This window comes from Euprymna scolopes, chromosome 20 (assembly GCF_053919585.1).
Source record: "Euprymna scolopes isolate OS-2025 chromosome 20, ASM5391958v1, whole genome shotgun sequence".
Taxonomy (NCBI): domain Eukaryota; kingdom Metazoa; phylum Mollusca; class Cephalopoda; order Sepiida; family Sepiolidae; genus Euprymna; species Euprymna scolopes.
Window position 1 is genome coordinate 90,922,309 of NC_136501.1, and position 18,415 is coordinate 90,940,723.

At 30.2% G+C, this 18,415-nt stretch overlaps 1 protein-coding gene across 12 annotated transcripts in view; it reads left to right on the plus strand.

The window, feature by feature from the left end:
* The window catches only part of LOC145241644 (myosin light chain kinase, smooth muscle-like), a 224,373-nt gene that overhangs the window by 159,303 nt on the left and 46,655 nt on the right, over positions 1 to 18,415 (plus strand). For 7 of the 12 annotated variants that reach the window (XM_080104772.1, XM_080104778.1, XM_080104774.1 and 4 more), the window contains one exon: positions 8,199 to 8,739. The exons of 2 other annotated variants lie outside the window; for them this stretch is intronic. In XM_080104772.1, the coding sequence (XP_079960898.1) occupies positions 8,199 to 8,342 (144 nt within the window). In that variant the 3' untranslated portion in view covers positions 8,343 to 8,739. Of the gene's footprint in view, positions 1 to 8,198; positions 8,740 to 18,415 lie in introns of those variants that run through there. 3 more of the 12 variants (XM_080104773.1, XM_080104780.1, XM_080104776.1) reach the window with 2 other exon arrangements.

Here is an 18,415-nt window from a genome sequence, read left to right on the forward strand (position 1 = left end):
TAACTCCGCTTATTCTCTCACACTCTCTCTTTAAACCATGTGACGTCATATTATTTCACCATAGTCTAGTAATCCTCTTTGCGAATTCAGCAAGTTTACTGTGCGACTGACTTTTCATTATCTGTTGTTCTCAACTAAACATTTCATATGCTAGTGGGCTACTCAAAACGCTTAGCCAATGGAGCAGACGACCATCAATAAATTGGGAGAAAATATTAATTTTAATCGTACAAAAATTTAAATCATTAAAAAAGTAAATCATTTTAGTAAAGCCGTCATGAAGATTACACCAAAAATAAAAAAAAAGAAGAAAATTGCTTCATTTTGCCAGGGATTAAAATTTATTGGAAATACATGTGGTTCTACGACAGTGCGACATCAGTTTGGATTACACCATGACCGATTGGAAAAATTACTTATGAGACATTTGCAATAATGTATAAAACAGGCACAGGGATGTAGCATTGTGGCGATGGGACAGAGATTGGAGCTTGGTCAGCAGTGTGGGATCTATTAGAGTTGAGACTCTTTTTTGAATCCTAAGAGTGAGAGACTAGTGGTAGATGCATCAGCCCAGATGTGTTAACATGGGCAAATGGTTGCTTTGTAGAGGTACAGGATACTCTCAGGTGCGAGTAATATTAGTCTTCTTTATTATAATAATAATAATTAATAATAATACTTCTTTAGAAATCTCCGGCAAATAATATGCCAAGACAACATCTACAGGAAACAGTTCTCTGCATTCTCTGCATGCTATGTATATAATCAGTTTATCTTAGTAAAATGGCCTTTAACCTATTCTTGAATAAGCACCAACAAGAATATTTGGTGCAAAATCAAAGATTACAACAAGGATAATAAAATATTAGTGTTGCATCTTAATTTTGTGCCATACATGAAAATATTAAGTTGCCGTCATTATTAAAACAGTACATGAAAGTTTATGTTCAGCAAGTTCAGAGGACATAGGCTAGAAAGAACAGTCGGAAATTGTTGTAATACTTTTTACCTGTAGGAGGGTTTGATTAAAGAAATTTAGAAGGTTCTACTTATAGACACTGGCGATAGGAACTGACTGATCAAATGGAGTCACGTTCTTCTAGCAACCAATTAGAAACTAGAATTGCTTGATAAAAATATTGAATCTTTTAGCATTCCTGTACATAATTTTTTTGTGTCCATGTAAGAATAACTTTTTTGCTCTTTGCCTGCAAAATTTTAATATCTCAGTCTTATGCAGGACAATTACTCACCGGAAACTTGTTATTGCCACACTAGCCTCCCTCTTTTTGCCAAAATCTTCCACTGCATCATGTGACATCCACTATGACTATGCAATTCTTACAGCTATGTACCTCGAAAACAGAGCTATTAAACCTGGAACAGTGATATGGGTCAAAAAAGAGAAAAAAAAAGGCAACCTTAGTAGAAGTTAGTCTCTCCAATGATTGGTGGCTTAAACAGAACTGAGAGGAAAAGATAATGAAATACCAAGATCTTATGTACAACATGAAAAGAAATTTGAATCTTAGGAAGATCTCCATCATTCCAGTTATTATAAGAGAAACCAGACTATATAAAGCAGTGATTTAGAAATTTATAAAAAAAAAAAAAAAAAAATGACTTGGGTGCCATCAGCTAGAATTGAAACCAAAACATTTAGCATTCCGGTTGCATCCCCTACTCTTTCAGCTATCAACAGATAGATAAGAAAGATTTAAACTTAAACCACTTCAAGTTATGAATGAATTTGTGCATGCTCAAAAGTAATAGAAATATATCAGCAAGTTGAAATGAACATTTTGCATTTCAACTTGCCAACATATTTCTGTACGCGTTATTCATCCATCCAAACAAAGTTTTTACTCGTTATAAACCGTCCTTGGTGTGTGATTACTATTTTCTGTTGATTTCAGTGTTATGTGACCAGGAGTTTAAGAGTTTATCAGTTAAATACTTACTATCAGATGCACATACATACATCTACTGTTTTATCTATATAGAAGATAACCTGTTTGAGGTTATACCTAAGGTCAGAATATGAGATTTGTAAACATATTCTTAGTAATTTCTTATCGAATGGATTTTATACAAAAATGAATGACTTTCTTCTTGCTTAACAAATTGCATGCAAATTTTATATTTACTTTTTTTTTTTTTTTTTTTTTTTTTATCTCAGAAATGAAATCCAAATTTCTTTTGTTATCTTGCATTGTATTCTTTCTTCTTTCTTCTCAGCATGGCTTATTTGAGTGGGATTGTTTTTTTTTGTTTTGTTTTTGTTTTTATTATGCAATGGTTTACATTTGTTCGTTTTTTATTTTTATTGTTGTTTTTTTTTTTTTTTTTTTTTTTGTAATTTTTGTTTTTAGTTTTGTTGTTGACTTTTGCATTTTATTTTTAAATTTAAATTTTTAATATTTAAATTGATCAGTTAATGGTGCTTTTCTTTTATATTATTATTTTGCTTGGCATTAATCCATACCTGTTTAAATAACTATACGATCATCAACTTTGTTTCTCTAATAATAAAAAAAAACATAACTGACTGCTAAATTTAAGCTTTTAAAACTGCTTTATTTTTTAATAAAATAATAATTAATAATAAAAATAAATAAATCCCAAAGGGATAAAAATTCCATTACACCATTTAAATTTTATCTGTATTTATGTATTTAGATGTTACCTGTATTTATGTAAACTTCTTGTAGATGTGTAATTTAAAAAATCTTGTTGCAAATAAAAAGCATACACAAAGGTATTATCATTATTTATAGCTGTTTCAAGGCAGTGTTTATTTTAAGTGATACAATGAAAGAAAGGTTTTTAAATACTGGATTATTTTATAAACAAAATGTTTTAAGATACAAAAAAAAAGTACAAATCAACAATGTCAAAAAAGTTGGAAATTCCACCAAAAGAAACTTTATGTGCATGTTATTTATATTGTTTAACAACGTTTCAGCCGTTGTATCATTCTTTCAGATGAATTTTATTTCAATGTATAACATGATTTTATTATTTCTATTATTATTTTTTTAAATTATTTTTTACTCTTTTTTTTGAAACCCCCAAACAGGGCATATAGTCACTTGGAACATAAAGGGTTACTTTTTTTAGATTGTGTCCAACAAGAGACTGTGGGGAATTGAGCAGCGAGATTTCTGTTCACATTACATTTAAACTTTTGTAGGTTATTACCATCAGGGAAGCAAGAAACGGGAAGGGAATTCCAAAGTCTAGCAGTCTGAAGAAAGTAACTATTAAAGTAGAAGGCTTTCCAACATCTAGAGACCTCAACAGTAAAGAGGTGGGATTTTGCTGCCTGTCAGATTGGTCGGGAGTATGTACGCCAAAGGGACACAAGTGCTAGGAGTTCATCAGAGTATTTGTAAAACAAGTACAGGAATGTGACTGTGGCGATGGGACAGAGGTTGGAGCTTGGGCGATAATGTGGGACCTATTTGAGACTTTTTTTTTTTTTTTTTTGACTCTGAGTGAAAAATACTCCAGGCCAGATGTGGCAACAATATTCTATGCATGAACAAATGACTTTGTAAATATGTGGGATGCTCTAAGTTTAGAAGATAAAGCGTGCAATTATTAGTTTACTTTTTGTTTGTTTTTTTTTTTATATATTTTTATTATTTTTTTATTATATTTTTTTAGTCTCTTAACTAATTAGGGAATGCATAATAATGACATTTACACTTAGAAACCTCACAATAGTTAGCCAATACAGAACTCCGAAAATGTGACAATGATACATGTTCATTCACACAATTCTGAGGCAGCAGGTTCAGGACTGCAGAACACAATGCCAAAGGAGATCGCCGGTACATTTCCAAACAAACACCTGTGTGATTATGCAACGGGTCTGATGTGGATGTATATCGTCACAGGTTTGGTTTGTTCAGACGCAACACAGGATAATATTTAAGCATTGCGTTGGGGCAAGAACCATGAAATAATCTGTAAGTAACAGAAGCACGTGTAACATTCCGGCAAGTAGACAGCAGATCTAATCCCAACAGATCATATACTCCAGAGAGAACAGAGTTACAGTAGGGAATATTGCGCATGTTGTAGATACTCAAGAGAATCAGAAAACCCTGCCAACTTGGGGGACCAATAGTAATACTTGTAATGAACAAAAGATATAAAAATTGAATTCAACTTGAAAATTCTACTTTAAAAAATAGCATGGTACGTATTCTGAATAAGTACCCTGTTTATTTAGTGTTCATTTATTTTTTAAATTTCGTGGGGATGAACATATTATTATAGTAGGCCATGGGATGAATCGTTGTCTTATAAAGTCTAGTCAGCAAACGCCATTCATAAAGAATGATACGCAACATTCTTTCAAATTCTTTTGTCATATACGATTATGTTTCTCATAGAATGAACAGGTTTGTCAACGTTTGCTTATTTAATTTTTTAAATTCACAAACACTTGATGATGGGTTTTACTGTTTTTTGCCCGCCGGCACAACCACACATGGCAGCTGCTGCTTTATTTTATGCTAGAACTTTTTTTTTTTTCTTTTTTACTTTTTTTTTCTTTTTTACTTTTTTTTTTCTTTTTTACTTTTTTTTTCTTTTTTACTTTTTTTTTCTTTTTTACTTTTTTTTTCTTTTTTACTTTTTTTTACTTTTTTCTTTTTTTTTTCTTTTTTCTTTTTTTTCTTTTTCTTCTTTTTTTTCTTTTTCTTTTTTTTTCTTTTTTCTTTTTCTTTTTTTTTCTTTTTTCTTTTTTTTTCTTTTTTCTTTTTTTTTTCTTTTTTCTTTTTTTTTCTTTTTTCTTTTTTTTTCTTTTTTTCTTTTTTCTTTTTTTTCTTTTTTTTTCTTTTCTTTTTTTTCTTTTCTTTTTTTTCTTTTTTTTAATACTTTTTTTCTTATTTTTTTTTTTATACTTTTTTTTCTTATTTTTTTTTTCTTATTTTTTCTTATTTTTTCTATTTCTTTTTTTTTCTATTTTTTTCTTTTTTTTTTTCTTTTTTTTTCTTTTTTTTTCTTTTTTTTTCTTTTTTTTTCTTTTTTTTTCTTTTCTATTCACTTTCTACGACCACCGTTTTATTTCTGGAATCTTGATAAATGTGATAATCATCGTAACCGGCCATAAAGAAAACGTTGATTGTATAAATTTCTATCAGCAAAATGTTCAATTTTAACCTTCAAAACGTAACCTGCCCCAATATATTTTTTCTTTAATTTATTACCAAAAATCATTTTTGTGTATATCATTTCATACTAAATTACTTTTTAAAAATTTACTTATAACATTCATACAAGTATTGTTGAAAACAAAATTCTACATATAAATTTGTATTTTTAATTAATAAGAATAAAAACTAATATGTTTTTTGTTAAAAAAATTATTTTGCTCTCCCTTAGTTTGGCCAGATTTTGTTTAAAAAATACAATAGTTATCTCTCTTAAGTACTAAAATTGTTTTAATTTGTTTTTCAATATTTTTACTATCACATCCATCGTAATTTACCCCCTCCCCCAGAAAAAAAAAACATAGTTTCAACTTTTTGAAAGGCGATTACATATGAACAAGATATCAACAATAACAACAACAAAAAAGAATGTAAAAAAGTAAATGATTTAGATTTTAAAATGGGAGATCACTTCTCTCTAAATTTAATGTAAAATAGGCACCTACTTTCTGGCCAGTTAGTCGTAAATAGGGACACCAATATTGTTTTCCTGTTTGCATATATACTTTTGATATTCATGCTGAAATGTTATAATTTAGGAACCTATTTTTAACATGAGGAATGGAGGGCGTTTTGTATTTGCTTTCTGTACTTTCATCTAATAATGTAATAAGCAAAAGAAACCATAAAAATTGGAATTCAACTTGTAAATTTTATCTTTAAAAAATAGTATGGTATGTTTGCTGAAGTACCCTGTTTTTATTTTGGGGGGGGGTAATATTTTTCAACAAATTGTGGCAATTTGGAATTGTTGTAAAGGAAGTAACTCTATTTTACTAAGAATTTGTGAGATAAAAATGATTGTTTTTTACATTAAATGAATGTAACAGTTTTATAACATAACAAAAAATGTAAACTTGTAATCTTACAACTATAGTAAAATAGTTACCTCCATTAGAACAATTTGTTATTTCGAATTGGTCAAATTGCTGAATTGTAATACCTGTTTCAGAAAAAAAAAATGAATCTCCATTTTCGGCTACATTGTTTCTTTCTACTCCTTTAACATTAATTACAGCATATCTATTTCTTGACACACTCCTCTCACCCTCCTAAAAGTAAAAAAAAAAAAAAAAAAAAAAAAAAAAATTCATCGCTTCAAATAAGCTCCTCTCTCTCATTTTTATTTACATTTATTGTAAAAACAAAAAGGTCTGCATTATCATGTACTGCAATTTGGGAATGTTGCTCATTATATTTACAAAGTTTTATAAATTCTCATCTAAAAATATGTATAATGTAATATAATATATATAAAATATTTTAGGTTGATAAAGTTCTTGAAGTTTTTAACTTTTAAATTCAGATGACCATATGTACACCAAAGGGGCACAAGTACTAGGAGTTCATCAGAGTACTTGTAAAACAAGTACAGGAATGTGACTGTGGCGATGGGACAGAGGTTGGAGCTTGGGCGATAATGTGGGACATAGTTGAGACTTTTTTTTTTGACTCTGAGTGAAAAATACTCCAGGTCAGATGTGGTAACAATATTCTATGCATGAACAAATGACTTCGTAAATATGTGGGATGCTCTAAGTTTAGAAGATAAAGCGTGCAATTATTAGTTTACTTTTTGTTTGTTTGTTTTTTTTATATATTTTTAACACATGTTCAAACAAAAATTATTCATCAAAATAAGCACCATCAGAATTAACACACTTTTGCCAACGCAAAACAAGTTTAGTTATGCCAGTAACGTCAAAATCTTGAATTCTGGTGGTGATGTAATTGCTGAAGGCGTTTTTGATATCGCTTAGATTTTTTTTAGGCATTTCTCATGCAAAAAGTTGTCAAAATGCTTGAAAAAGTGATAGTTGGTAGGTGAGAGGTCTGGCAGATTAGGCAGAGTTTTGTAGCCAATTCGTTCAACTTCTGCAGGTTCGGTTTAGCAACATGCGGTCGGGCATTGTAATGGAGAATTTGGCCTTTCCTGTTGACTAATGCTGGATGTTGTTGTCGAAGTTTCTGATGCATTTCATCTATTTGTTGACAGTACTTTTCTGTCGTAATGGTTTCACCTGCCTTCAAAAGACTAATGGATGAGACTGGTTGCAGACCATCAAACAGTCAGCATCACCTTCTTTTGGTGCAACTCTGACTTTAGGAAGTGCTATGCAATGTCGTCGGCATCTAACCACTGAGCTGAGCATCGCTGGTTTTTGTAAAGAACCCACTTTCCATTGCAAATCACAACCTGGTCGAGAAACTGGTCGTTCCTGTTGCATAAAAGAAAGGAAGATCATTCATAACAGCATTTCTTTTGGTTGTAGTTCAATTCGTGAGGTATCTTATTTATCAAGTTTTTTTGTCTTTCCAATCTCTCAAGTCGTTGGAAATTGTTGTATACATTACATCTAACTCAGTAAGTTCTCGAACAGTTGTGCGTGAAGTGGCTCTTAAGTGATAGTTGTCAACATCTGATGGCCGACCACTACGATCATCATCTTCAAGACTTGTTGTCGTCACAAAATTTCTTAAACCACCATTGTACTGTGCATTCAGTAATGGTTCCAGGGCCAAATGTTGTTTCAGTAGCTTTTTGGCCTAGCTTGAGTTAAAATAAATTGTGCAAATTTGCTTTTTTTTTCCATCTTGTATTCAACATTCTGAAAAGAAGACATAATTGTTTTAAAACGATTGTAATTCAAATGATTAGATAGAACGAAAAACGCTCTTTAAAATGATGTATATAAAGTAAAGGTATTATAACGAAAACTTATTTGAAATCAAAATTAAAAATTCTGCAAGAACCTACTTGTCAGCATAATATAAAAAAATTTTTAAATTCTTTCTTTGTGGATATTTTTTCAATCTGTTTACTTGTAATCGCGCCCAAAAAGTAGAATCTGATTTTTTTTAGGGGATAACTATGATGGGTATGATATTAAGTTAACCATTTCTTTTTGTGTGTTTTTTGCTTTTTTACTTGCATGGTTTTTATTTTTTATTTTTTTTTTTTTGTTTTAGAAAAATGGAAATGCTATTCAAGCTGTTAACCGCATGATTGGTAAATTCTCATCCTTGTCCAGTAATTCATCTATCTCGTCATCGTCATCATCGTCTCCCACGTCGTCCTCTTCCCTATATTCAAAATCCAAACAGTCAAGCTGATACCAGGGATGAGACACGTTGCGTCAATGAAAAATCTGTCATTATTTGCTTTCAAAGCTCTGATCCCGGCTTTCTCAGCATCAAATTCCTCATCAATTTTTGCATCATCATCTCAAATTAGCAGATTCACGAGCGTGAGGGTTTCAATTCTTAATCCTTCCTCTTCCTTCTTTAAGGTGCAAGAACAGATTGACGCTGCCCGTAAAGATTATGAAGAACATGATGAAAGCATCCTGGATGAAAATTCTTTAGAATCTAAAGAAAACTAAAAACATTTTAATGACGAAAACAGTTTCAGCAAAATATAATTGGACTTTTTGTTTTCTTTTTTATTTGAAAAGAAAAAAAGGTTTTATTTCTTAAAGGTATTTTTTTAATTAAAATGTTTTTCATTTAATTTTTTTCATTTTCTTGCTTTTTCATTCTTTTTTTTTTCTATTTATTTTTTCATTTATTTTTTTTTCCTTTTCATTTTTTCAATTTCTTTTTAATTTTTTCATTTCTTTTTCAATTTTTTTCAATTTCTATTCAATTTTTTTTTTTTTTTTCAACCTATTCAATTTTTTTTTTCAACTTCTATCCATTTTTAGCAACTTCTATTTTTCTATTTTTTGTTGTTTTTTTTTCCGATTTCTATTTTTCATTTACTTTTTTTCATTTAAAATATTTTTAATTTTCTTTTTTTTTCATATTTTTTCTCCTATTTGTTTTTTTTATTATTCTTTTCATTTTTTTTTTCTTTTCATTTTTTTACTTAATTTTTTTTTATTTTATTTTCATTTTTTTTTTTCTTGTTTGTTTCTGGTTATTTTGCTTTCAGGCTATTTTGATTTGTCCACTTTCCAACTATCATCAGGTGGAGCATCTTATTACTGAAATGAATTATTTTTCTTGTATGAAAATCTTTCTGTGATTTTATAATGAATCCGAAAAATCGGCTAAATTTCGCTGTTGAAGTGATAAGAATTGTTGAAATATTTTTTAATATTTTTTTTTTTATTTTACTTTGTTTATGAATCATAACATTTTTTTTAAGTTGTTTCTTACAAAATAGAAAATGATAAACTTTGAACGCCATAAATATTTCTGCTCACATATTGGATTCTGTGGCTAAAATCACATTTGTCTGTTTTGTGTCTTCTGAATTGCAAGTTGTGTATAATTTTTTTCTTTTTTTCAATAAAAAGAAAAGTGGACTTCTTTCTATATAAATTTACATACACGCGCTCTTTTTTTATACACGCACATTTTGTCTTTTATTCACAGGCATTAACATTTTCTACCTCTCACACACTCTTTACGAACACATACACACACACTCTCTCTCACGTACATACACACTCTCTCACATACACTCACACATTCTCACACACTCTTTTGTTTCTCACACACACACACACACACACACACACATTATCTCACACACACACACACATTATCTCACACACACACACACACACACACATTATCTCACGCCTAAACTCATACACTCTCACACACGCACACTTTCTCTCTCACGCACATACACACACACTTTCTCACACACACACACATACTTTCTCTCTCACACACACACACACACACACACTCTCTCTCACACACACACACACACACTCTCTCTCTCACATACACACTTTTTTTACCCACACTGTCCCTTCCCACACCAATAGTTTAAAACTATTTCTTTGTTTCACCTGAAAATTTCAACTTTAATTCTTGTTGTTGATATTCACTGAAGAGTTCTGCCCATTTTCTCTGCCATTGTTTTAAAAAATTTTGCAGTTTTCTTTATGTATTTAAACAGAATTTTGTTTGAAAATTCGAAATCAATTTTTTTTCCTTTAAGAACAAAATAGATTTAAAAAAGGTAATGCATTTGAAATTCTGAACAAGGGTGAGGTGGAGAAGTGGCATCAAAATATCAACTTCTGATTTGTTTCTTTTTCTCTTCCTGTAAATTCCTATAAAATGTTCGCTGCACTTTTTTTTTTTTTTCAAAATGGAAATGAACCAAATTTTTTTGTCTGTAAGACAGAAATGATTAATACCCTTTTTCTTTCTTTTTCTCTTTTTTTTTCTTTCTTTTTCTCTTTTTCTTTCCTCTCTTCCTTTTTTCTCTTTTTCTTTTTTCTCTTTTTTATTTTCTGTTTCTTATTTTCTTTTTCTCTTTCTCTATTTATTTTTTACTCCTTACTTTATCTTTTTCTCTTCTCGTGAATGAAAAAAAAATTTAAAAGCATGACACGTGTGTGGAGTTAATGCATTTTTTCCACATTTTTTTTTAATTATAAATGTTAATATTTGCAAGATTTGGCACTGTCGTTTCTAGGTTAAATTTTCACATCCCAAAAGAACTGATTTCTAAAGAAAGATAATTTTGGATTTTTGAAGAATTCTTTAAACAAATATCTTCTTTTACTAATATTTTCTTAGATTCTTACTTTTACAATATCATTTACAAAATTAGAATTAAAAAAAATTCTGCTTTTGATTAATGGAGTGGATTTTTCCCAACCCCAAAATTTTGTTTTTATTTGAACTTTGTATTTTTCATTAAAAAAATGCCTTTGAGTTCAGTTAAAGAGTTTATTTTTAAATACACAAATCCCTTTACCATTTTTCATTTATTTAAATCAAATTTGAAAAGTGATTTAATTTTATTTATAAATTCTCACTGTTTTTGACTGGAATGAGTCTTGTTTTATTTTCAATAAATATTCTCCTGTTATAGGCTAGTTGTGATCGAAAGTGACCCTTTTGGAGACCTGAATTTTCCCCATATAGGGGCCCTAAAATCTTTCATATTTAAGGAAATCTTTTTTTTTTTCTTTATTAAACAACTGGCAAAGTTCCGACCTTAACCTTTGACCTTGACCCTGGAAAATAGTGTGCACCATCCGTAGGTCGGAGACCATCTTTGTGTCAGGTTTGGCCATGATCGGTCCAATGGTGTTGGGTGTAGGAGAGTTGTACACACACACAAAAAAAAAACTACTTAGATATAGTTATAAAACCAACTTTTTAATTAGGGAGATAACTCGTATTTTATTACTGATTATCTCTCGTGCTTAACTTTTCACAATCAGATTTTATTTGGTATTTAACGTAGAATGTGATTTAATGTTCCAATAGTTTTGTTGTTGTTTTCTGCTATAAACAAATTTAATTAGCATTTTAAACTTTAATTACCTAAGCTAATTAGGGATTGTTTAAAACTAAAAATAAATATTTACACCGATACATAAAAATAGTTTTATTTTCAGTTGCAATTGAGACAGTCTGGAAAGAAAATGTTGATGTCAAACTCGTCCAATATCATTGTCCTTGTTTACTTCACTTCCCCGCAAGGGCAAAGTTAGACAAAAGTTTGTTTTTTATGTGGGGAAAATCTAGCCCTTCAAAAAGGGGTCTACTTTGGATAAAAGATCAAATTTCTTCCTTCTAGAAGGCTTTTTGACTGAGGGTGGAAAGTCAAAAGTGTAAGACTAGAACAAACACTAAATTTTGTTTCTGATACTACGCAGGCCAAAGAACTTTTTGGAACAATGTCATTGTCTTTAAACCTATTGGATGATTAAGATAAAAAAAAAAAAAATTAATATCTATATTAAGAATAAAAGGAAAAAAAACAATGGCTATTGTACAGTAGAGTTGACAAGAAAAAATGTCTAGATAGGCAAAAAATAACGGTTACTAAACGCAAGAAAACTTACTTCTCTTATGTATGTTTTACGTGTGTTTACTGACTGTAAAATTTATTATCTATGCATATGCTATCATCACTTTTATTTAGCCAAGCAAGTAGTAAAATTAAATAAACTAATTAAACTAAGTGTGGTTAGTTGAACTGCAAGCCTTAGTACAGGGATGTTTGCCAATCAGATTTAGGTAAGTTTTATTATTATCTTTTAAGCCTGGATGTCACAAACTAATTCTCCTTAAATTGTTGGAAACCACACTTGTTTGGCTAAGTAAAAGTAACGATAACATATGCATAGATAATAAAACTTATGATTAGTAAACACATGTGAAACATACGTAGATATGTAGAACAATACATTTTCTTGCGTTTGGAAACCATAAATTGTTGTCTTTTGTTTTGTTTTTTATTTTGTTTATCTTTTCGACTCCCCTTTTTTATTGTTAACTATACTGCACAATCACTGAAAAAAACAGTTTGAAGAAAGCGTATACAGATGAACTTTGTGTCTAAAACAAATAATTGTTAGCATTTAATTTGTAGTTGAATTTAAATTGCTTGTAAAATAATTGTCTAGCAATAATTTTTTTCGAGTTTAGATATTTTAATAATTTGAAAGCTCTGTGGTCTTATTTCTAGTTTAAAGTGGTTGTATTCAGAGCCAAAACGACATAGGCTGGTCCGTTCATTTCCTCTCCTCTCAAATTCTTTTTGCACTTTTTATTTACTTTTAGCTTTTGGTTCTCCAATGTGATTGGTTGAAAAGGGGGAAAGAAAGACAGAAAGAAAAGAGGGGAGTTTCTATCTGGTTACACCATGATACTTTTTTTATTTGTTATTATCATGGTGGTGATAGTAGTACTTATACTAATACGCCATAGCTTTCTAACATGATGTTTTAAATTGCATTTAATTTTTACTCCTTCAAAGAATCTTTTTAACAAGGGAGATAACTTGGGAAGTTGAACGGCAACTACCACGAAACAGGTGAAGGTGATAACTCGTATTTTATACTGATTATCTCCCTTGCTTAACTTTTTACACCCAGATTACATTTATCTTGATATTTGGAATGTGGTTTAATGTTCCAATAGTTATTTTTGTTTATTTTTTTTTTTTATTATAAACAAATTTAATTAATATTTTACATTTTGATTACAAGGCACAGAATTAGAATGAGATATGATTTTGCTTGGTTCTAAGAGAATTTTAGGTGCTTGTTAAGATAGTCGACATATTGATTTTTTTAATGTCGTTTTAAGCAAAAGCAATATTACATACTAAATTGTCATGTCGAAAATAATATCTGAAAATTCGAGTACAAAGTTATTTATAGGTAAAAATAATTTTTACAGAAAATTAGGCGAAATTACCTTTTTCTGAAACAGTGGTGAGTTTCACGCGCAGGGGACATAACTCTGAACACAAAATGTAGCTTACACCAACATTTGTAGCAATAGACGTTTTTTTACTAAAAACACAACAGCAGTTGTTGTACTCGATGACTTTTCGTAAATTTTGGAAATATTACTATTTTCGACATGATATATATTATAGTAATATTGTTTTTACTTAAAACAATATATTTAAAAAATTGATCTGTCGACTTAACAAGCACCCAATTTTATTTAAAATTTTGTTTTTTTCACTTGTGTAGATTGCCTTCTAACTGGGGAGGCTGGATTCCATCATTAAAGCAGACATCATGTCTAACCTTGTTGTAGTGGGAGTAGGTAAATAATGTTAAAATTATTTATAGTAAAATTAGTTTCATAATTGATCAGCAGATGATGCCAGAAGTCTTGATTCTGGCGTACAACATTATTAACTGGAATTTGCATCCACCTTTCATGAAGTTTGTTTTTTCCCCCCAACGCCAAGTCGTTGTTTCCACAAGCATCCATAAAGGATGTACAACCATTGTTTTGGCTCGATAGAAGAAAGGCACTCTTCTATGTTTCTGCACCTACAAGAGGAGGTTGTGACAATGACTACCATATTTACGTTTAAACTTGGACAAATATTCAGACGATATATGAATATAAAAAATTTCGTTTTTTATATGGCTTCTTCCACTTTACTATTTTTTTGCCAAATAAATTTGACTTGATAATTCTTGAGTATGTGTGTTTGTGTGTGTGTGCATATATATATATATATATATGTATGTATTGATGCTGCCATTTAGTCTCGAAAGACAAAGGATACCCTCTGTAGGAGCATCTGCACGTGTAATTGTGTCGCAAGTGTTGCGCAATCCCAACCACACCTATCCTGAATCGGCACTGCTTGAGTCCAGTGGCAAGGAGAAGTCCAGGGTGGCTGGAAACAATGTCAAGATAAGAGATCACATACAGCACCTGGAAGTCCCAAATGGTTACTCATCTGGTACTGGCCAGGTTCAACGTTGCTTAACTTTGGTGATCTGACAGGAACTGGTGTGTTAAACGTGATTTTGCCATATACACACCAGTCAGGCAGTAGATAAAAGTTTACTGGACAAAAGCAAATGTAAACTTTAGTGTGATATTAATATTTATATTAATCCCAAATAAATAAAAAGCTCGTTATGACAACAATAGAGACACAAGACACAAATGAAAACTGTAAATTACAATTTACACATAAAATTTATTGTTTTCGACAGGATACTTCAAACAAAGATAATTAATAAATCCTCATTGAAAGAATGCAAAATTCTTCTCTTCAGAGGAAATAAATATGTTAGCAAATTTATACATATAGCAAAGTTAAAAACTTAATGGGGAATGATAAGGATTGTATGAAACTGCATTATATGACGGTGGTCTTAAAATGCAAAAAAATGCTTAGGAAACGTTTATAAAGATGAATAAAAATAAATTTAACATGTAAATTTTAATTTACGGTTTCCATTTAGGCTTCTTATTATATACACTATTATAGAAAAGGAAATTTGGGAGTTCGTTCTCTAGGGACTCCCAAACAGCTGTGCCAATTTTTATGAAGTTTCACACAAATATATATTTCGTGTATCTGGCAGTGTTCATAGGCAGGTTTTGTATTGGAATGCCTTCGAGAAGTTTGGATAATTTAAAAAAATTCCAATTAAAGAAATAGCAGGCGATTTTGATAAAAATGAACACCATATATAGCTTAACATCACCAGTACATTTGAGAAGTTTTATTACCACACAAGCAGAAAGGTCCGGTATATAAAATCAATAGGGTCTTTGATATAAAATAAATGTTTCAAACCATGATACTTGACTTTTTCATTTTAAACTTTTAATTCGAGCCATTATATATAAAAATAATTTTATAAAATTAATCATAGGTTCTCTACAGTGCAATGTAGACTACAATGTATTGTGGACTGTCACTGTGTAAAGCTTCCTCCTGGTGCACCACAGTGGGTTCCCAACTAGAGCAGGCAATCAATCGATTTAATTGAAAAATGGGCTATTACATCGATTTTGATGACAATAAAAATATGGGAGTGTGAAACATTTGTTGGTTATCATTCAATCCTGGATAACGTCGGGTCTCCCTGCTAATATCACATAGTCTTCAAAATGTAAGGTGAGAAACTAACAGTCACTACACTCTAAACAGATTTCTCTTTTGTTAGAGAGATATAAAGGAAGCTTCTTTAGCAAAGCAAAAATAAAATGGTATTAACCTTTTTTTTTCTTTTTTTTTTTTTTTTTTCAAATTGTTTCAAAATGTATTTTTCTAATTTATAATTGTGCAAACAAATTAAAATATCAATTTTATTTTCTTAAGGAAAATTTGAAAGAATTCTTAAATGAATTAAATCTTTTCATTGAAAAAAAATCTAGAAAATGCCCCCCCCTTCTCTCTCTCTCTCTCTCTCTCTCTCTCTCTCTCTCTCTCTCTCTCTCTCCCTTTACCTAACCAAATTTAAAAATTTTAAATTATCTTTGTTTTAAACATATGCACGATTAAACATAATTTTTAGATAGTCGTGGGCATTATATGTTTAGGCTTACATGAATTTGATGGCGACCTCATCAATGTAGTCTTTTAACAGAGGAAGGGTGTGAAAGATGTTATCGGTGACAATGGATAGGGAAGCAGGGAAAAATATAGACCCTCCATATTATCTCCCAGAATTTATCAGTAAAAATATTATAAGGAAGCAACCATTAATTTGTCCTTTTTTTCTCTCTCATTTTATTTTAATTTCTCTCCTCTCTTAAGGAATTTTTTCCTATTAATTTTATCCTTATCTCTTCTAAATTTAAGGTTTGCAGTAAAAACCTCTATAAATACTAAAAAAATAAATACTAGTTAAATACTCGCAAGAAAAATAAATATTAAAAAAGAATAAACTGCAACCTTATCTCAGAATGACTTGCAATTTCCCTAAGATCAAATATGGTTGAAGATGTCTGGGAGCAATTTCTTTATAAATATAAATAAACCCAAGGAAACCCTATTGTTCTACATGGGGCTGCTCCAGGCTTCAAACCTATGATGCCATATTGATTTGACTTGATCTTCTGTAACATCGTTAGTAATTATTTTTTTTAAATGGAAATCGCTCAAGACGAGGCATGAAGCCACTGTAAGGAGCTAAAAAAAAAAAAAAAAAAGTTAAAAAAACTTGTTAAATAAAATAGATTATGACCCAGAAAACAGGAATTCTTTCCTTTTTGTCAGAAGCAAGAATTACGTGGTTATCAATCTGGCTGGAATTTTGTATGGATTTTATGACGAAGTGCGGCAAACTAATTATTATGGTATCTGTTTGCTGCACAGTTATGGATTTATAGAGATTAATAAGGATTAATATTTTATACTAAAGTGAGCATAAATTTAATCATATTTAACCAACAATTTGGCATAAAGCACTCCTTCTAAATCAACTTTTGTCCATTTTTAACAGCTTAAAAAGTCTGTGTGTGTGTATATATATATATATATATATATATATATATACTAGCTGGTAGTCCAGCATTCTTCATCTACTTTATGTGGCAGATCTCCAATATCGCAACATCCCTTAATTGTCAGTACTCTCTTCCTTCCAATATGGAAAGACTTCTTGCCAGATTTATTTTTCACCCCTAAACACTTTGTCACTGAGACATAAGAGGGTTTGAATTAGGTGCTAGATTTCTAGGGGGCATCCTAAGCAGGGAGTTGTGCAACGAGATGCTTGTTTGCATTACATTTCAATTTCCGCATATTCATACAGTCGAGGAAATGAGGGAACAGGAAGGAGTTCCAAAAGCAAGCGGTTCAATGGAAAGAAGGACTTTGCAGTGAAGGGTTGGGATTTTGCTGCTTAAAACTGAAAAATAAATAAAAACTGGACTTGAAGTTTAGATTGTAAATTTAGAAATTTGAACAACCATGCAGTGTTCACTTGATGTGTCTTTAAAAATTTGATATGTTCAGAAATGGAATTAGACACTTGACTTTTCTTCTTTTTTTTTTTTATTTGGACGACTGTTCTCATCTCGGATATTCTCACAATGTTTCGACCGATGTAACCTATGACTCTTGTTAAACTTAGGAATCTTTATGCCAAACTTTAAAATCTACACAGAATTTCAAATGGAAAGCTTTATCTGATTCACAGGTGTGTACGTTGTTCTCGTTCTGTCAGACCAGCTAAAAGTCTCAAATAATTCATGGTTTTATTAGTATCACCTGTATCGATGATTGAACTTTCAACTTCTAGAATGTCCCTTAGAACTGATTATTATTTAGTACTTTTATCCGTTGTGCGATGGATCCTCAATATTTTGATGCATTTTACTAATTATTAAAAGGAAGATGGCGGATAAAGGAAAGGAGAAGCAAGACACTTGATGAAAATATTTTGTACTTCAAAATTTTGGATTTCACTCTTGATTGGTTACATTTTTTTCTCAGTTAAACCCATCAATGTCTTGCAGGTTTTTACAAAAAAAGATCTTTTTTTATAAATAATAAATGAATACTTTTTTTTTTCTTTTCAGTAAAAAAAATATATCGGTTATATTTTTAAAAAGATTTATTTGGAATCTTTTTCAGGAAATTGCTTAAAACCGAATCAAAACATTAAAATATTTTTTGAAAGTTTTTTTTTTTTTTTTTTTTTCTCCAAGCAAACGTGATCTTATAACTTAAATTCCAAGCAGTTCTTTTTCCAACTTTGTTTTTCTTCTTTTTTTTTTTCTTTTTTTTTTTAATGTAATAAATAAAATGTGATTTTTTTACACAAAAACAAATTGTTTTTGTATGAATTTCATTTTTTAATCTTTTCTTGGAAGATAGAATTTATTTTTTACTTGCAGGGTTATCCAGCATTGCCTAGAGGCAAAAGTTGTGACATATTTCTATTAAAACTTCTGTTCTGCTTCTAGGCGTTTATTCTCCA